Consider the following 17,650-nt stretch of genomic DNA (forward strand, 5'->3'; position numbering starts at 1 on the left):
AAACCGACTCTGAGGGGCAGCAGACAGCTCTGTCAGTGAGAAGAAGGCTGCCCTACTTTTATAAACTTGTATCGYTTCCTACAACACCCCTTGTGCCTGGGTGAATACATAAACTCCCTTGTCAGGTCTTTTCCAATTTTCTGGCCTAGTTTGGTGATTTATCCCATTATGTACTTTCACAAGAAACCTATCAGTGAATACTGCATGGAAACTGTTTAGTGACTGCTTCAGCTTCTTCCCAGGATTGCTATGATTTCATCTCAGTTTTGAGATGTGCCTCTTTGAGTTCACATTTGGCCTTTGGTGTCATCAGACAATGAGCTCCGCAGAGGAGGTTTTGGCAAGTCTGTGTCTGGCTAATRTCACTCAGTGCAGATCTTAATGGTTTTCCTACACAAGCCAGCGATCAGAGATAAGTCCAAGTGAAATTATGCCAAAGTCCACAAAAAATTTATTCAGGTCTTACCCATAAGTAGAGTTTATTTGAAAACCAAGTCACAGTTAAACTGGAATAAATCAGCATGTTCTGCAAAAACACCTTAACAGCAAATGGCAAGAAGGTTATATAAACCAAAGGAACATTTACCTTAGGACAGAGATTCAAGAAAAACACAATAAGCCATTGTTAGTTACAAATCATCTTGGAAAGTACATGCCAGCCACAAAATCTAATAGCATGGCAGTACTAAGGCCTTATTCCCCAATACAATACCAAGAACATCTCCAAGTCTGGAACATTTGCCTTCAGCCTATTAATCTAGCCTGACAATTCAAAGAGTGACTTTCCAAACAGGTCCAAATAATTGTGTTACTCTCTGGTAAACTACAATAGGACATTGAATCGGGGAGGCTGTAGTTGTTGTCCAGAAGTCCTTTAACCCCTAAGTAATGGACTAAAAATAGTCTTTGCTTGGGTGAAGCTAGATGTAGTGGCTATACCTATATTGCCAGCAGCTGGAGAGTGGCCCMCAGCTTCCCCTACCACCCTACCATCCATATGGAGACAAAAGTGACAGAAAATATAATCACCATGTCCTGAACTCTTTGGCCTCCTCTGCAGGCTGAAACATGACTATTTTGCAGAACTGCTTTCCTATGGTTTGCTATATATTTTGTTAAAATGGTCACAGGCCCGCCTCTGCATCTTTTTCCTTCTTGTACGGCTTTAGAAGCGAGGCAGCTGCAGTGATTTATCAGGGCTGTCCCACACTATAGGTGTGATATCTGCTCAGCTCCCGCRAGGCACCAGGTTTGGAGCTATTCTACTGCATTAATAAATCAAAGGCTTTTGTGAGTGGTCTTTTCTGCTTTCTGTGACCCTGAAGGGAGCTCGATGTTCCCCTCCTGTAGTTTATATCCCATAACAGTACATGGCCCTGAGGTCAATTCAGTGGAAACATCACCTTTGCTGACAGCAGTTGCTGCCTCTTCCATGTGGCAGGCTGTGCAGACAGTGCTGGCAGCAGGAGCYGGCATGAGGCACCTCTCAGCAGGCAGCAAGTTTCCCTTCCTAGCCATTAGCAAGAAAGCACTCTTCCTGAGAACAGGCCACCCACCACATTTTAGATATTGCCCCTTGGAGGAGAAGGGCCGTGCCCTTAGGGTGCCTGTTTCCCTGCACTGACTCTAAAAAGGGAGTCCAGACGATGAGACTGCATGGAGACATTAAGGGCTAGATGAGACTAGTCTTGCCAAGGAGACTGTAAGGAGTAAGGAAGTGCCTGGGAGCTCCAAGGGGAGGCCAGGTCTCTCCTAGCAGTTTGCCTATGCGTCTGGTGAAGCAGGACGTCAATAGAAGAATGAATCTGCAGCATTGGAGGTACAATGTGAGGAGTGGAAAAACATGGCACTAAAACAAGACAGAAATGTTGCCAAGTGAGTTTATTGAACAAAAAGTGTTTCATGAGATAGGAGGAAACAAAACAGGTTGAAGGGAAGCTATCAGGGAAGATCAGCACACGGAGAGTCACATACAAGAGAGTTTTTCTTCCTGAGCTGGGCTTCAGTGCAGTTAGCATTCTCTCTGAGCAATGAGTATGAGAGTCCTGTTGCTCTCCCTGGTAAGAAAAGGAGAAGAGATGGATTAGACACAGAGCACCTTCAGCACAGAAGCCCTGTTCCCCACTTTACTAGCACAAGAAATGTTCACTTGATCTTGGCTGGTGATGAAGAACATTCTCAAAATCTCAACTATTTCCTTTCATTATTATCATTAAAGGAAAAATACAAGATTTTAAGATTTCACATACTTCATACAGTCCAGCTGTTTCATGAAATACTTTTCCCATGCTCTGATGTGCTTCTGGAACAAACTGGTTGCTGGTGTACACTAGTAAAATGGCTTTGAAGTTAAAACCAAGAGCCATGTACAGATCCACAGAAATGGGTCTTTCATATTTTCATTTGAAAACAACCCTCCCATCTCCCTGTACAATTTATAGTGCACCAGAAATGTCCAGCACAAGTCCTTAACCAGTCAGTCAAAACCGTGCTAAGGAAATAAGCCTGCATTTTCAGCAAGCAAAGGAAATGACCATGGAAAAGAGGGGATTTATTTCTGTACATACACGAATGCATTGCAGAAAGTACATTTGTTGTCGTATGTTCTGCCGTCAGAGCCACAGTGTGGCATATATTCCATGGTGCAGAAAGAAGAGGGTTCTTGGTAGCTGCTGCAATAATCCTGCAGACAGAGGAATGACAGAGATTTTGTGGCCCACCTGAGAGCAAACCATAGTCCCCAGTGACAGGAATGACACCACCCCAAGAAATGAGACTCTGTCCGTGAGGTCATGATAACAAGTGACTCAAAAAGTTTCTTCCTGGTAGCAGATGTGATCTCACACTATTCCTGTTCACTAGCACACTCTTCCTTGCTCTGTTATGGAGCAATGGGATGGCTGATGTTTTATGACCAGCAGCTGTTTTATGACCAGCACGAAATTCCCAAGTGATCTCCTCAGGTCTGAACACTGTTCCCCCAACTTGTAACCCAGAGCAGGGCACAACCCCCTTGACTGTAACAGACACGGGCCCTGGCTCCCTGTTTCCAGCCATTCTCACTCACTTTTGTAATATCCTCTGCACATCTTCCATCGTTCCTTTTGCCAAGATTGCTCTGATGCTCTCTGGAGGAAAGAGGTGCTGACATTAGTGACAAACTTTGCTGTTACAGCCACAGTGCAAGAGCACAGCCTAACTCACATGTAGCATACAAGCACTTTTCAGATAAATTAGCTTAACATTGCCTGTGCCATATTAGCATGCAATCTTATGGAGAGGGGCCGTGTCTTTGGGACTAGTGGTCTTGCCAGCCAACGGATGTCCCTTCGCAGGACGTGGAGCAGTGCCCTGGTCCTTGCTGATTGCCTGTCTCAAACACCAACGCGGGCAGCAGGGAAATGAGTGAGGCTGAAGGGACAGAGAAGGGAGTTGGCAGGCGCTGGTGGCGTTCAACTCCCCCAACCAACACAAGGTTTCAGATGCAGGCCTCGGCACGCCACTCGGCGTTCGTGGGGACCAGTCAAACCACAGCCGCTGCCAATGCCCCTGGGAGGAGGGCACATACTTACAGGTTGTGGGCACACAGCATACATTCGCTGGCATAAGTGACACCATCAGTAGCACAGACGGGACTGTAGATCATCGTGCAGAGCATCAGCTGCCTGCCGTCATCTGTGGTAGCTATTCGGTACTTGCTGCAGTTGAGCTGGGAAGCAAACACAGCCAAAGCTCTGATACGGCCTCTGCTCTGTGAAACAGCACCCAGACACAACCCTCCCACTTATGCCTCTGCCTTTTTGGATTTGCCATAGGATAAATTAGGGTTATATATTAACTCATTCYTCCATTGAAACCCGAGCAGTAGTAACATGGCAATTTCCTTTCAGAGCCTTCAGCTAGAGAAGACTGAAACGAGGCTGAGGGAACATATCTCTCCTTCAGCTTTGTATTTATTGTAATGCCCTTATGCCTCACTGAGCCTGCTGCGATATTACAAAATGCAGCTTAACAACAATCTGCAAATCAAAACGGAATGATTTATCTACTCCCTACTAGAGAGCTGACCATGACCAAGGAGTTTTTCATGGTCCACAAGAGTTAGGGGTGGGATGTGCCGACAGGCCTTTTGTTCCAATGGACCGGCTCCGAGTGTTGAAATCTGCCAGGAGGTCTGACAGCAGTTGAGGCTGATTTACACTGGTTGAAGAGCTGACATTTTAGCACCCCTAGTTTCCCAGTGTGAGCTCTTCCTTACTGATTTATGTGTCTCACCCAGTCTGAGCACAGGGTGTGCTAGGGAAACAAAGGATGACATTTCATACTCTGTTTGTATAGAAATGAAATATCTGACTCGGGATGCTGACTCTTTCAAACACATGCTAATGAGACAGCTTTGTTTTTCTATTCCCTAGTGGGTGTAAATTGTTTAGAGCTGGTCAAATATGGTTAATTTGGTATTTTTACAAGATTCATTGTTGGTATACATTAGATTACATTGCATTTGCAATAAACAGAGAGGAGTTTGAATCCCCTGGGGCGTTAGGAATCAACATTCAAAACACAGGCACGATGATTTTCTAATCTTTGCTGAACATCCTTTTGTAAAACTTAAGTCTCCAGAAAGAAGAAAGCGCAGAGGCACCCTGRGGTCCTCTGTGTGCCCTTCCCATATTGCCAAAACAGACTGCTAAGTTCCTGCTGCCACCATGGTAGACTGCTGTGGGAAAGGGATTTCTTCTCATAGTGCCTTGAATCATTTGTTACCTATCTCATAACTCACTCCTCACGTGTCCTCCTTTCTTCTTAYGGCTGTGTGCAGGAAGTGCACAATGTTCCTGTTGTCAGGAGGCGGGTATTCACCCGTGGAAGGAAGGACAGCGTGAGCTATGTGACCCAGTGGAGACCAGGCTGTCAAAACCAACCAGTACTTATTCAAGGTATGCAGTTAGCATTACCTCAAACTCTCAATTTTCTTTGTTTCACTTACTTGAGGAACTTCCTCTATGCATTTTCCATCATGCTTTTTGCCTACATTGGTTCCAAATTCCCTAGAAGGGAGAAAAAAAGGAGTTAAGAAAGCTCAGTGAGTGACTCTCCACCTCTTGGTCCAGGCAGCAGTTGCTGTGAAGGTGACTTGATCACTCAGCAGAGGATCTCCAGGACTTACAAGTTATGGGCACACAGGGCACAGTCATTGCTGTAGGTGACACCGTCCGTTCCACAGACCTCATGCAGGATGAAGGGGCAGGCTGTGATGGCTTCGCCGGATTTGGTAGTACCGGTCAGATATCTGCTGCAGTCAACCTGGARAGATAAAATACAGAGCCAAGTCAGCTCCTGTGAAAGGAAAATGCATCTCATCTGCAGTCTGCCTGCTCTGTTCCTCCAGATTTTAAAAGCTTCTGCTAGAGAAAAAAATAGGGTTGTATTTTAATTTTAGTCTTCCTTTATAAATGAAGTAAGTAATTTTAGTTGGCTTTGGTATTGTCTRCTAACAGAGCGAAGGAAAGAAGAGCTGACAAGAAAAATCATTTTCTCAGACAAGTATGAATGCAAGTTTTCCATGTCCTAAAGAAAATGAACCAGGTTTTAAAACAAACATTTCACTTAAGGAATCAGATTCAAAGGGTTTTACATTACGTCCAGTTTGACATAGAGTTAACTAAATCTGAAATTTAGTTTCAGCATTTTCAAAAAAGCAACAAAGACCATTTCACTCAATTGTGTTGTAAAAGGCTTTACAATATATAAAAAGTGGCACTTCAAATATTGGAGGATAAACAGGCAAACTCTTACTGATAGCAGTGGAAGTCAGTCTGCATTAGCTAAGCATCTGACCCTTCACTGTCATTTTGCATAGTCCCCCAGTGTAGTGTCTCTTATTACCTAAATTTCTCACATAGTCCAAGGGCAAATTAAAGCAAAGATAACAGTGTCTTTATTATTCAAATCATATTGCATTCCCGCTGGGCGCATGAAGTTATTCTCAGTGCTTTAGAACTGCTCTGTGTATGCAGAATAAATGCATAGAGATATTATCAGCATGTATTGTTACTGTGGATGTTTATAAAGCTATTTCTGTGTCTGTAGTAAGGAGCAGAGGTTTCCTGGCTAACTGTAGCATAAAGACTTTCTAACCTGCCGGTGCATTGCAGTGGAAATCATAAAACTGAAAGAATACACTGATATCTAGCTGGGTCTTCTGCCTTCTTTTCCTACCATCCTAAAATAGGCTGCCTGGTTCTYGGACTGCTTCTAACGATTTCAGTTCAGAGATCTGCAGTACTGGGACATTTTGTTTCTGAAGTCCTGGGCTATTCCCGTTCTCTCTCGCCCTGATGTACAGCATGTTGGCAGCAGCCGCTGCGAGCAGCTAGGGAGCAATGTAGTGCCAGCACAAGGGCTGTGCAGCAACTCTCTGCGCGTTTGGGAAGATGGATAGCTCAGCAAAGCCAGCCAGAGTGTTTCTGAAGGCTGTAGGGAGAGCAGGCTACAGCACTTATTTTGTATCTATTTAGACTTACTGGGAGACTTTTCTCCTTACATCTTCCATCATGGCTCTTCTTAACGTCAGTTCCATGTTCTCTGAAAGGGCAGAAGTTGGTGTCAGTGTGCTCACACATTAGCGTGCTCATCATGCAAGCCCCAGCACATATAGGCACTATAAAAAGTGGACCTAATTCATTGCCAGTATACACGATAAAGGAAGTATCTCACTGCCTAATTATCTATCTTCTCCCTGTCCTTAGCAAATATAACCCTAAACAGTAACAGACGTATCAGGTCTTCTCACAGTGTGCTWGGTAGCAGTCCCATCTACTCTTTCCTCTGCCCAGATACCACAGCCCTCACAATATGTGCAGATTGACATTTGGCTCTTCCATGGCTCCCCCGATGAGCACAAACAGGGGGTCAAGGAAGAAAACCAGGGTGATGGGGTTTCAGGAGATTGAAAGATTAAACAGAAATACATTTGTAGACATGCTGATATTAAGAGAAGAACTATCTGGAGCACTAACCATGGCTAGTCACTCCAAAGGGAAGTCCCGTGTGCAGTACTTACGCGTTATGGGCGCAGATGCCACAGTCATTGTCATAAGTGAACCCATCTGTGCCACACACTGGGAGCAGGATCCTCGGACAGCTTACCCGGGCTTTACCATCCTCAGATACTTTCGATGGGTATTGACTGCACTCAAGCTGCAAAAAGCAGGAGTATCAGCACCAAAGAAGCATGTCTTTTCTGAGTCAAAACCTAGTGTAATCTCCCATTTGTCTCCATGTCTTTTATGCCTGGATGCCGAGACAACACTGCTGTTGCATTTCAGCTATCTCAAAACGAATCTGAATCAGCTTGGCACGAATCCTCTCATGCACACAAGGAACTATGCAGCACTGCATAGTTTGAGAGACATCCAGCCACTAGTGCAACTAGCTAGGTGAATCCCAAACACCACTCAACTTTCCTGCTGACTCCAGGGGTTTACAGCCTGAGCAAAACTGTTTGAAAAGTAGGTCAGAAAACTAGAAAGAAACAGTCTCATGTTCCTTGTCATTCTATATTACAGAAATAAATAAAAAACCACAACAAAACAGTGAAACAAATTGGTCTTTGCTGATAATGCAATTGAAGATCATCCTCAAAGGAAGACCTGCAATCAAACTAGTTGACTTCCACATTTATGTGCTGGCATGTCCTAGAAGCGAGCTCTGGGACCTCTTGGCTGATACGCCTGGAGCAAAACTTCAGGTGTGCTCCATATTCCAGATACACCCCCACTCCAAAGGTTGGCGTAGGCGTGAATTTGTAATGTAGACTCTGTGCCTAACACAGCGGCTCACATGCAGCCCATCTGCCAGGGCTGTGTAGGCAAGGAGGGCCCAGATGACACCTGCCTCAAGACAGATGGGATTTGTAGGCGTCCTGAACACAGGGGGCTCACAAGCCTTAGTGGACATGTGGAGAAAGCTAGGCTTCAGGCCAGCTCACTTTCAGAGTAGAGGTAGCCTCAGGGAATCTTTCATTTAATATAGGCAAGAGGAGAAATATGCCTTATATTGTACTCACTGTGGGAATGTCCTGTTTGCATTTTCCATCATGCTTTTTGCCAACGTTGGTCCTGTGCTCTCTGGAAGAGGAAGACAATTAAGTTGAAGAACTTAATGCTTAAGCTCCCAGTCACATTCAGATGCAAAATGAATCAGATATAGCATAGAATAGATACCTGACAAATTAAGGTTTCAGCCTCTACAGGAGCATGTCAAAATAGCTACATTATTTTACTCGTTAACAAGCTCATCACATCTTCTAAAAACATATAATTTAAAGTGATATTCTGAACTATTCCTTCATCTGCTCAGTCACTGGCCAGCCTACAGACTAATCCAAAGAGCTGTCATCTGACTCTTCCAAGTCTCCCTTCATGAGCATGAGAAGGAAATCAGAAGGAAACTCAAGATAAACCCAAAAATAAGCTAGTTTCTCAGAGGCTTGAAGAAATAGGCATAAGCAGAAATATAAAAGGACTGTTACCAGAACTGCTAATTGCTGCTGGTAACTAGAGAGGAGTAGAGAGGAGTGCTCTATGTATGGCGCTTACCCATTATGGGCACAGATCCCACATTCATTATCATATGTAAAACCATCTGTGCCACAAACTGGATGCAGGACCCTTGGACAGGAGACTACTGTTTTGCCACCTTTAGTGACTTCTGCTGGGTACTTGCTGCAGTCAATCTATCAAAATAAGGAGAATTAGATCTGGTAGAACCGTTGTTGCATGTGTGAGAAAAGTCCGTGCAAAACCTCTCTGTTCTGTATCCCATACTATATAGTTTCTGCAACGACAAAGCCCTGATACGCTTAAACTAAATCTTCTATGAGAAATTGGATTCCTGAATATTATCCTAGTTATCTAAGAGTAGAGAGAAAGGACTCATCTTGGAGAAGGGATCCTTCAGGCAGAAGGAATGTACAAAACTTTGGGCCCATTCTCACCAACAAAATTGTCTTCCATTTAGTGGGAATCATATTTCACCAGCTAGAAATCTGACTCCTATTGTTGTAGTTTGGGTTGTTTTTCTCTTCTTTTCTCCAGTACTGTGGTTACTTACTACTTCAGATTTCATTTAGTTAAGCAATGGGATTTGAAAGGATAAAGAAGAAATGTTTATCTATCAGTTGGGGAATGGGCTTTCTACATCCCTAAATTTTTTGTTCTGAAATATATAAGCTTTTCTTCCTGAGGCAACAGCCTGTTCTGCCTTGCATAGAACTAATTATAAATATACAATAAGCTAAATCCTATAAATATGTATGGTTAGTACTCTTATGAGTTTCACTGTGTCTGCAAAAACAACTAGCATGGGAGTTTTCAGTCCCTGTTGCAAAGGGCAGAGGAGCTAGTGGTGTTCAGAAAGAAAACTGGCAGCCTGCCCAGCACACAGCAAGGAAAGTCCAGCACCCAAAGAACTGAATACGCTGGTCTCTTGGGCCTCCCCTTTCCCTGGGCACGAAAGCCAGCTTAGTATGAAGGGAAGTGGACTCTACAGCACTGGGTGACTGCAGCTTTTTATTTCATACCCATTTCCTCTCTCTTTTGTCCTTTTGGTGTGGTGTAAGTGGGGTGACCCTTTCTTTTGGGGCAAGGAGCATGTGAAACCCACTCTCACTTGCAGAAAGCCAGAGCCTCGCCTGGGACCCTCATAAGCCCTGTCAAATGGCGCTTTCACAATTTCCTAGGAAAGTCAGTGGCATTCTCTCTACTAACAGCAGTAAGAGATGAATTTTTACTTCTATTGTACTTACCGAGACAATCTCATGCTTGCATTCTCCATCATACTTTTTACTAATGTTGGTGTGATGTTCTCTGGAAAAAAAAAGAGCTGCTTTAGTTAGGGAGGTCTGAGAGTAACTTTTCCCGTTATAGTCTAGACACTGGGACAAGAAAGCAAGGTCCTGCGCACTGTGTGGGATGCTAGAACTGGCTGAGTTTAATCTGAGTATTCTCAGAGGATGGTAGCAGTCACTCTTTGAGCAGCAGACATAGTATTTCCTTATCCCGCAGTATTACGAATACCACTCTGATGGGCTCATGGCTCTGCTCTGTGTCATCCTGCTGCTCTTCTGTGATTCCACGCATTAGCACAGAAGTTGGGGAAGAAAGCTCAGACAGGCTGGAGAAATTGCAGACAGATAGTTCCAGAGAGATGTAGTGAGAACCCAGACTGAAGAAAGATTAGTGTTTTAAAGGAATAGTTCTGAGAGCCTTAAATATTGCTAATTATCCAGAGAAGAGGTTCTAGACGCACTACTTACGCATTATAGGCACAGATCCCACATTCGTTGTCGTAAGTGAAGCTGTCAGAGCCACAGACTGGTTTCAGTATCCTTGGACAGGCTATCAGAGTGTCACCATCTTTTACAGCTCTACGGTATCTACTGCAGTCAACCTGCAAAAATAGCAGTAATAGAACAGAATTCACTTTCGATATAAAGAAATAATGCTTCTTTATAGTATCCTTACTCTGTCTCAGCCTTTGGGGCTCCAAAAGAAGTTGGAGCCAATCCTGTGGGAATTTTATCACGCTGAAGAAAATGGCGTGGAAAGAAGGACTGTTCATTCTGGCTTTATCAGGTCCTTCATGAGGTTTTACTGGAACTAACTAGGCTGTGAGATCCAACCTTCAGCCAACATGACATTTTCACTTTACTTCTGAGTCCAGAGGCTGGGAGTAAGCACTAGAAAAACATAGTACCATATGGCACACAAAACCTGCTGAACCTTGGCTATCACCATTTTTTAATTCCCTTTGGACTGTATAGACAAGTGTTTTATTTCCCTTTGGACCGTGCTCCTCTTATATACTAGCTGGACCATCCACTTTTACAGCCAGCAAAAGTCTTCCATGGACACCAGCAGAGAAAGATTTTGCCTTGCTATTGCACTTACCTGAATAAGTTTCTGCTCACATTCTCCATCGTACTGTTTGCCAACATGGTCGTTGTGTTCCCTAGAAGAAGACRACTTGTGTCAGGTATTGTGAAGAGCAGCCGTTGCCTCCAGACTGGAGGTGTTGGTGCCTGGGTCCTAACTCGTACGCTCCTCTGTGCCTTTTGGAGCATGTAGCTGTTACTCTTACTTCTAATTTATTGCCCTGCTACTTCCGCCAGCATCTGCCGGCCAGTGGCAAGCAGTCGCTCTGCCCCTTTGCAGTAAGGATCAGCCTATTCCTCCTCCAGCCCCAGTGCCCCACTCAGAGCTGCGACCAGCCACAGCAGCCCGCGCCCGGAGGCGGAGGAGCAAGCGCTGCGCGAGCTAGCTCAGGGCAAACCCACTGCGGAGGGATTTCAGAGAGTCTGCGAAGAAATGCTGGTATTTCAAGGGCTGACGTCAGGCGGGCTGCACGGCGCTGCCCAGCCGACACAGCGCCCGTGGTGCAAGACCCACCTGTTGTGGAGGCAGATGCCACAGTCGTTGCTGTACGTGGAGCCGTCCGTGCCGCACACGGGCGAGAAGTTCCTCGGGCAGGCTACCCAGGCGGTGCCGTCCTTAGTGACGCCGCTGGGATACTGGCTGCAGTCGACCTGCGCGAGGAGCGCGCTGCTGTCAGCCCTGCCGCGGGCTGCGGTGCCAAAAGAAACCCCCACCCTGTGCAAGCTGCAGCAGCAGCCCCTGCAGCTCCAGCCAGGAGGCAAATTAGAAGAATTATTCCGAATCTCTCCCCACAGCCGAGAGGAGTGRATCTTCCCTACAAAAAGTTTCTGACGAGGCTTTCCCGCGGGGGGCACGGAGGATGGCTCGCTGTGGGTGAGGTGCCAGCCTAATGAAGGCGGCCGGTAATTGGGAGCCTGGCCTTCCCGCCRAGCCCCCAAGCGCCAAATCTAATAGGTTTCCCAAGCACGCCGCAGTCTCTGGTGAGCTACCGGCGTCTCAGCATTCATAACTGCGTGGGCAGAACCTGCAGACAAATCTATCGCACATACCCTGCTGTTTTCATCACTAAGTATATGTATATAAAATCTATTTGAGGGACACAGTTCTATGGGTATTGCAGTACAGAAAAATTATCTGAATCATGGTCTTTGATGCTTTCAGGCATATCATCTTAGGTTAGTTTTCCTCGTAGGAAACCTTTGACTGCAGGAGTAGGTCAGTTATGTCTAAGAATTTGATATATTATGATTGTATAATTACTAATTGCTTTCTTTGTTTTATTTAATGAACAGAGAATAGCATGACAATGGTAGGCATTTTATTTTCTCGTGAAATTGGCAATATCTTTCAATTATGCACTGGCAAATATTATTCAAATAGCCAAGCTTTCATTAGATCTAATCCACTCAGTCACCATGTGGTTGCGTATTATTGCTATTGCACCAGAGACCAGGAATAGAACAGGATAAATGGAAAGATCTGTAACTCACCTCAACTCCAAAGACAGTATCTGAAAAAAAAAGAGACAGAAAAGAAAAAAAAATTACTGATATGCAGAGATGACATACGTAAATGTGATGAAATAGTTAAATCTAGTATCTGTYGATGACTGCTTTATTGCATTTAGGAAGATGTGAAGTTTTGCATCATGCCAGTATATGGTCATAGGGCATATTAATAAAGTTCCATTGCACTTTTGAGGGGAGATAGAATGGGAGAGACAATAAATTAATCAGTTCCTAAGATGTTACAGGGAAATGATACMAGTAATTTAAAATTTGTGCTTTTATAGTTTAACCTTTTCTAAAAGGGTTTGTATCTGATATTAAGAAGTTAGAGGATATGCATATTATGCATATTTAAGAAGGCTGTTGGCCACTGAAACTGTTCATCTCTAGTCACATGCTTCTCCGCTGCAGGGAAGCACACAGCAATCTTGTAGAGTAACCTGGGAGTTAAAGCTTTTATTTTYATTGCTCACTCAGACAGAAGAAGCTGTTTTATTTTGTCCTTACACCCAGTACTTCCATATAAGTTCCCGCTTTGCACTAGAACTGCTCCTTCAATCTTTTGTTCCTATAAACTGAGAAGATGAAAACAGKTGCCTGTATGAGGCTTGCTGAAATTTCATTCTATTTTTTTGCTTTCTCAGGCATAAAACTTTCCCCCACTTTACAAGACTCAAACACTTGCTAACAACCTGCCCTCTGACTCAGCTGCAGAGATCTGAGCAGCTTCACAGGAATTACTCACTTATGAAGCAGCACAGGGCTACAGCCACCTGCACGAAGCCCTCCATTAGCTTCATGGTCGACAGCAGTGCCGCGTCCAAGCAAGCTGCAGGTGTGCCGTGTAGGAGGTGATGTTCATGAGCAGGAGTATATAACACCTTATACTATCAAAAGGTCCCACCTTATTTTGTAATGTTCCAAACTTGTCATCAATACTGGAAACCAGAACATATTTACCCAGATCTGGATTTCTGGCTAATGATTGACACAGGAGTAATTGCCAGGAAGGGGCCTGCTGTGTGGCCGGATGCTCAGGGGGAACCAGACACAGTGCCAGGCCGCCTTCTTCCCGGTTCTGCCCGCCTTGCCCTGTGACCGCACTCCTCCTCGCCCGGCCACGGCACGTCCCAGGCTTACATTTGCCCTCGGGCTCACTAAATACAATTAGATCTTCCCCCTCCTCTGTAGTTTTCCATTGAGCTCCCAGCTGATAGCTGAAATCCTCATTATTAAACCTCCCAGCATGATTTTTGCACTTTTCACCGCTGTATTTCATCCCAGTTTGAGTCCAGACAATTTCAGTCCAGAAGGTCACCCAGTTCTCTGCTGGAGAAATTCTGCTCTTCTTCTGTTTTAAAAACTCAGCAGTGGTCTGTTCCACATGCCAATGCTTTCTCTGCTAAGGCAAGTAGCAAAAATACTAAGTTTAGTCCCCCAAATCATCCCTTTGACTGTTCACTGATAATATCCATCCAGATCCATGATACCCCCTGTTCCTACAACTATCATCTCTCCTGTAGCCGGTTCCTCATCTACCTCTACAAGCCTGACTGACAGCRTCCCACAGGGCAGTAGGTCAAAAGCTTTGAAGTTCAGGTACACTAGATCTACTGTATTCCTTTTATCTCGGAAGCCAGCCAACTTTGTAAAGATTAGTATCAGCCCATGCATGAGTTCCTTCAGAAAATTCACAGCGAACATTATCCCTTTGCACTTTATGTATTTATTTTTCTTCAAATTGCCCCGAAGGCTTGCCCCGTATTAAAGCAACAGAGCTGGGATTGGTCCTGAACACTTTTGCTCCTTTGTGTAAACGGAGCTGTGCCAGTTGGTAGTCTCTAGTCACCTTGTACTGCACATATACCAAGCAGGAAAAAAATATGAAATAGCGTAACTACTATATTATGAAATAGTATAACTACTAGACTTGCAGGTTTGTGTGCTAGGTCTTCCAGAGCTCCACAATGGAGACCACCCGCTTTTCCCACCTTGAGTATATTGAGCAGAGTTTTGCTTCCAATTTTTGATATGGTGATTATTTTTCCTTAACCTTGTTCTCATAAGTCAGTCTGCCAATACATGTGTTGAGCACTTGTCTCTCTGAATTTGGAACCATGGATAGATTATGCTTCATTTCTACCATGTCTTTGCAGAGCAGAGGTGGCCACTCTTTCTCTTTGCATTCACACAGGTGATCTTTGCTGYGTGTGTGAATTTCCTCTGGAAAGTCTTGTTCACCTTCATTTTTGGCAATTCTCTGCACTGGTCTCAAGCCTAGACTTCTAAATTCATCAGTCCAGATTTTTCATTACTTTTTCTCTTAAGCTCTCAAATTCTGTACTTGGTAATCAAAATCCTTATTTTCAGATCTGTTTTTGACATAATTTAAACAGAGTGAACTCAGGTTGAATCATCTCAGTTTTGCTTTCTAAGAGAAGGACATCTCCAATATCCTTCACATGTCAAACGCAAATCTAAAATAACACTTTGGGGGTGGGGCGATTACTTAATGGAAAATTCTATTTGCTGTCATATTCAGGAGTATCTGAGATCTGATAATATTAGTAGTTTGCCGTGTGCATCCACAAAGTTAAATTCTCCCCAGATGCCAGCATTCCCAGTCTCATTAATCTCTAATAACATTACAGAGCTCTCCGATTTCTCCTGCCCTGTCTGTTATCTCAGCTCCATCAAGTGTCAAAGATTCCAGACCTTCAGACCAACGCAAGTCTCAACTATAGTGACCCCTGTTTATCCCAGTCACCATCTCTGTCTCTCAGTGCTTTATTCCAGCCAAAACCATCATCAATTAGTGCATCCTGGCAGAAGAAAATGTATCTTGAGAATTTTATTGCTAGATTCCATAAAAGCTGTCATGGTCAAATGAGTTTCTGCCAATGTCCACAAAGATGACAACCAAACCTTATTAGCAAGGAGATATTATTTGCAGCCTAAATCTGCAGCTGAAATAGATTGAGTCAGCATGCTCTGTCAAGATCACAGGAATTCTCTTTTCAACTAATTTATTCAAATTTGGGGAATGTATGTTTGCAATAGGACACCAAAGGGAAAGAACAGCAAACATCTGCCAGGGATCTAGAACAGGAATTAAGATCTAGGAATCATCCCCGCATCTATAGCACATGCCCCTTGTTCCCAGCCTCAGCCAGCCCCCGCAGTGCTGGGCTTTGCCTTCTGCACAGGAAAGTCCCACGTTGCAGCTCCCGAAAGGAGCYGGCTGCTTCGCCAACAGGCTCAGCAGAGCTTTTTCTATCAGCCCATGTGTCTGTCAGAACAGAGCCTTTGCAGATAAGAGCAGAAGACAAAAGCTGAACTAGATGCACATACAATGAAGCAAATACAGAGCTTCATCGACACRGCCCAAGAAAGCAGCGCCTGTGAGGTCGGACAGAAATAAAGCCCAGTCACCATAAATATAAGCAGAAATTGTCTACACTTTCTATCTGCAAATCAGATGTGCAGTTGTTGCTAACCTGGGCTCAAGCCTGGTGCCAGGTGCTCAGCATGGACCTGCCGGCATGCAGAGCTAGCCATGGCACGAGGCACACCACCAGGGCCCCAGGGTGGCGCAGARAGAGCACTTTGCAGTGCTGAACACGGACTTCCCATGCATGGGTGAAGCACTGTGAGCACACGAGCTTGAGCCCAAACTAAACCAAAAGCAGAGTGCAATGCAGTTGCTCCCTGAACATCCAGCTCCCTCTGGCCTACACCAACAGCTCCATCCTCCACATGTTTATGTATGCATATGAGAGAGAGAAATGGAAGAGTCCCATTTCTTTTCTCCATTTTTTTTCTTTTCCTAACAACTGTAAATTAGAAGACGCGACAAGCACGGAGTGCCTCCATTCTCTAAGACACAAAAGTGTGTTTTTCTGGACCCTTCAGCATTGGCCCCTGACATTTCTGAGCCCATTAGAGAATTTTCATCTGGATTTGCAATTTGCAACTAGTTGCATTCACATRTGATTATTTGCAGTTAACTATATGTGTGGAGCTGCTTGTGCCTGTCTGCAGGGGCAAGCTCTGAAGACTTTTTTCATCTCACCTCATTTATTGATTTTTTTTAATGAGAGGGCTGGGTAGCAGGAGGAAAGTTCTTGTAGCAGGTGGTGAAGCAGGGGAAATCCCAAGGAAATASTCTAAACAAGGGCTCTTTGTAGTAGAGAGGCCCTTGTAGGAAAGGACAAACAGTCAAATGATTATCAAGAAAAAGCCCTAAAGAGGGGAAAGAGAAAGGCCCGTTAACCAGTCCCCAGATTAAAGTAGATGGGATATGCAGCAGAAGTTGGGAGAATCGGGGGAAACAAGGCTGAAACCCTCAGGTACCAACTTGCAGCAGTTTTTTGGAGGAACCACATGGCTGTAAGGACATCTTGAAGGGGGGTTATTATTCAAATAGTGTGGTGCTTGTAAAAAAAACAAAAAAACAAAAAAAAAACAAAAAAAAAAAAACAAAAAACAACAGTGTCAGATAGCATCAGGTTTTCCACNTGTAAGGACATCTTGAAGGGGGGTTATTATTCAAGCAAACAAACAAAAGCCAAAAAAAACAAAAAAAAAAAAAAAAAAAAAAAAAAAACCAAAAAAAACAACAGTGTCAGATAGCATCAGGTTTTCCACACTCTGATCTACTCAGTGCTTGAAGGAGTAAAATGCCCCCAGCCGCAGGAATTCTGGCACTGTCTGCAGGAGCTGACTGCAGAGGGGACACCTCCAAAGCACACCATGCGTGAGGCTCTCACGCCGCRGCGAGCTCTAAGAGAGACGGGAGGATAATGTGCACAACTGGGAGGCTGCAAAAGGACAGGCTGCAGAGGATTGGGAAACATGATGGTGAGTACAAGGTCACCTAAGGCATCTGCCAGAGTCAACAGTCCCCAGAATACACAAACTGCAGCATGTGCATGCCCCTAGACCTGCACAGGTATCCAATGCCTTTTATGAAAAGATACACAAGAGACCCAAAGCCCCAGCAGAGAATAGTTTAGCTCAAGACCTCACTGTGTTTGGTACAACTTGATGAAAAGCTGAGAGAAGCAGGAGACTGCTTAAGGGTCTGGGGCTTGAAGCTGCCAATTCTCCAAAGCCTCAGGAAACACTATCAAATCACATCAGGGGCTCTGAATTATGGCAAAAGACACATCTTTTATAAAGTGTTATTTACAGCAAACCTAG

At 44.4% G+C, this 17,650-nt stretch overlaps 1 protein-coding gene across 1 annotated transcript; it reads right to left on the reverse strand.

The window, feature by feature from the left end:
- Positions 1 to 1,912: 1,912 nt before the first annotated feature.
- LOC146588528 (ovoinhibitor-like) lies at positions 1,913 to 13,248 on the reverse strand. The gene is made up of 16 exons (XM_085317826.1): positions 13,194 to 13,248; positions 12,431 to 12,450; positions 11,454 to 11,590; positions 10,956 to 11,016; positions 10,322 to 10,455; positions 9,812 to 9,872; positions 8,604 to 8,740; positions 8,072 to 8,132; positions 7,067 to 7,203; positions 6,528 to 6,588; positions 5,171 to 5,307; positions 4,991 to 5,051; positions 3,573 to 3,709; positions 3,068 to 3,128; positions 2,568 to 2,683; positions 1,913 to 2,057 (listed from the first exon to the last, which is right to left on the reverse strand). The coding sequence occupies exons 1-16, from the start codon at positions 13,246 to 13,248 to the stop codon at positions 2,012 to 2,014; spliced, it is 1,422 nt and encodes a 473-aa protein (XP_085173952.1). The 3' UTR covers positions 1,913 to 2,011.
- Between the last annotated feature and the right edge of the window lie 4,402 nt (positions 13,249 to 17,650).

This window comes from Rhea americana, unplaced genomic scaffold (assembly GCF_003343005.1).
Source record: "Rhea americana isolate MKP2758 unplaced genomic scaffold, rheAme1 scaffold_51, whole genome shotgun sequence".
Lineage (NCBI taxonomy): Eukaryota > Metazoa > Chordata > Aves > Rheiformes > Rheidae > Rhea > Rhea americana.

Coding starts and splice junctions, on each gene's coding strand:
- LOC146588528 (XM_085317826.1), bottom strand. CDS start 13,248: ATGAAGCTAATGGAGGGCTTCGTGCAGGTGGCTGTAGCCCTGTGCTGC. Junction 9,873..10,321: donor GGGATCTGTGCCTATAATGC/GTAAGTAGTGCG, acceptor TTTTTTTTCCAG/AGAACATCACACCAACATTA. Junction 5,052..5,170: donor GCCCTGTGTGCCCATAACTT/GTAAGTCCTGGA, acceptor TCTCCCTTCTAG/GGAATTTGGAACCAATGTAG.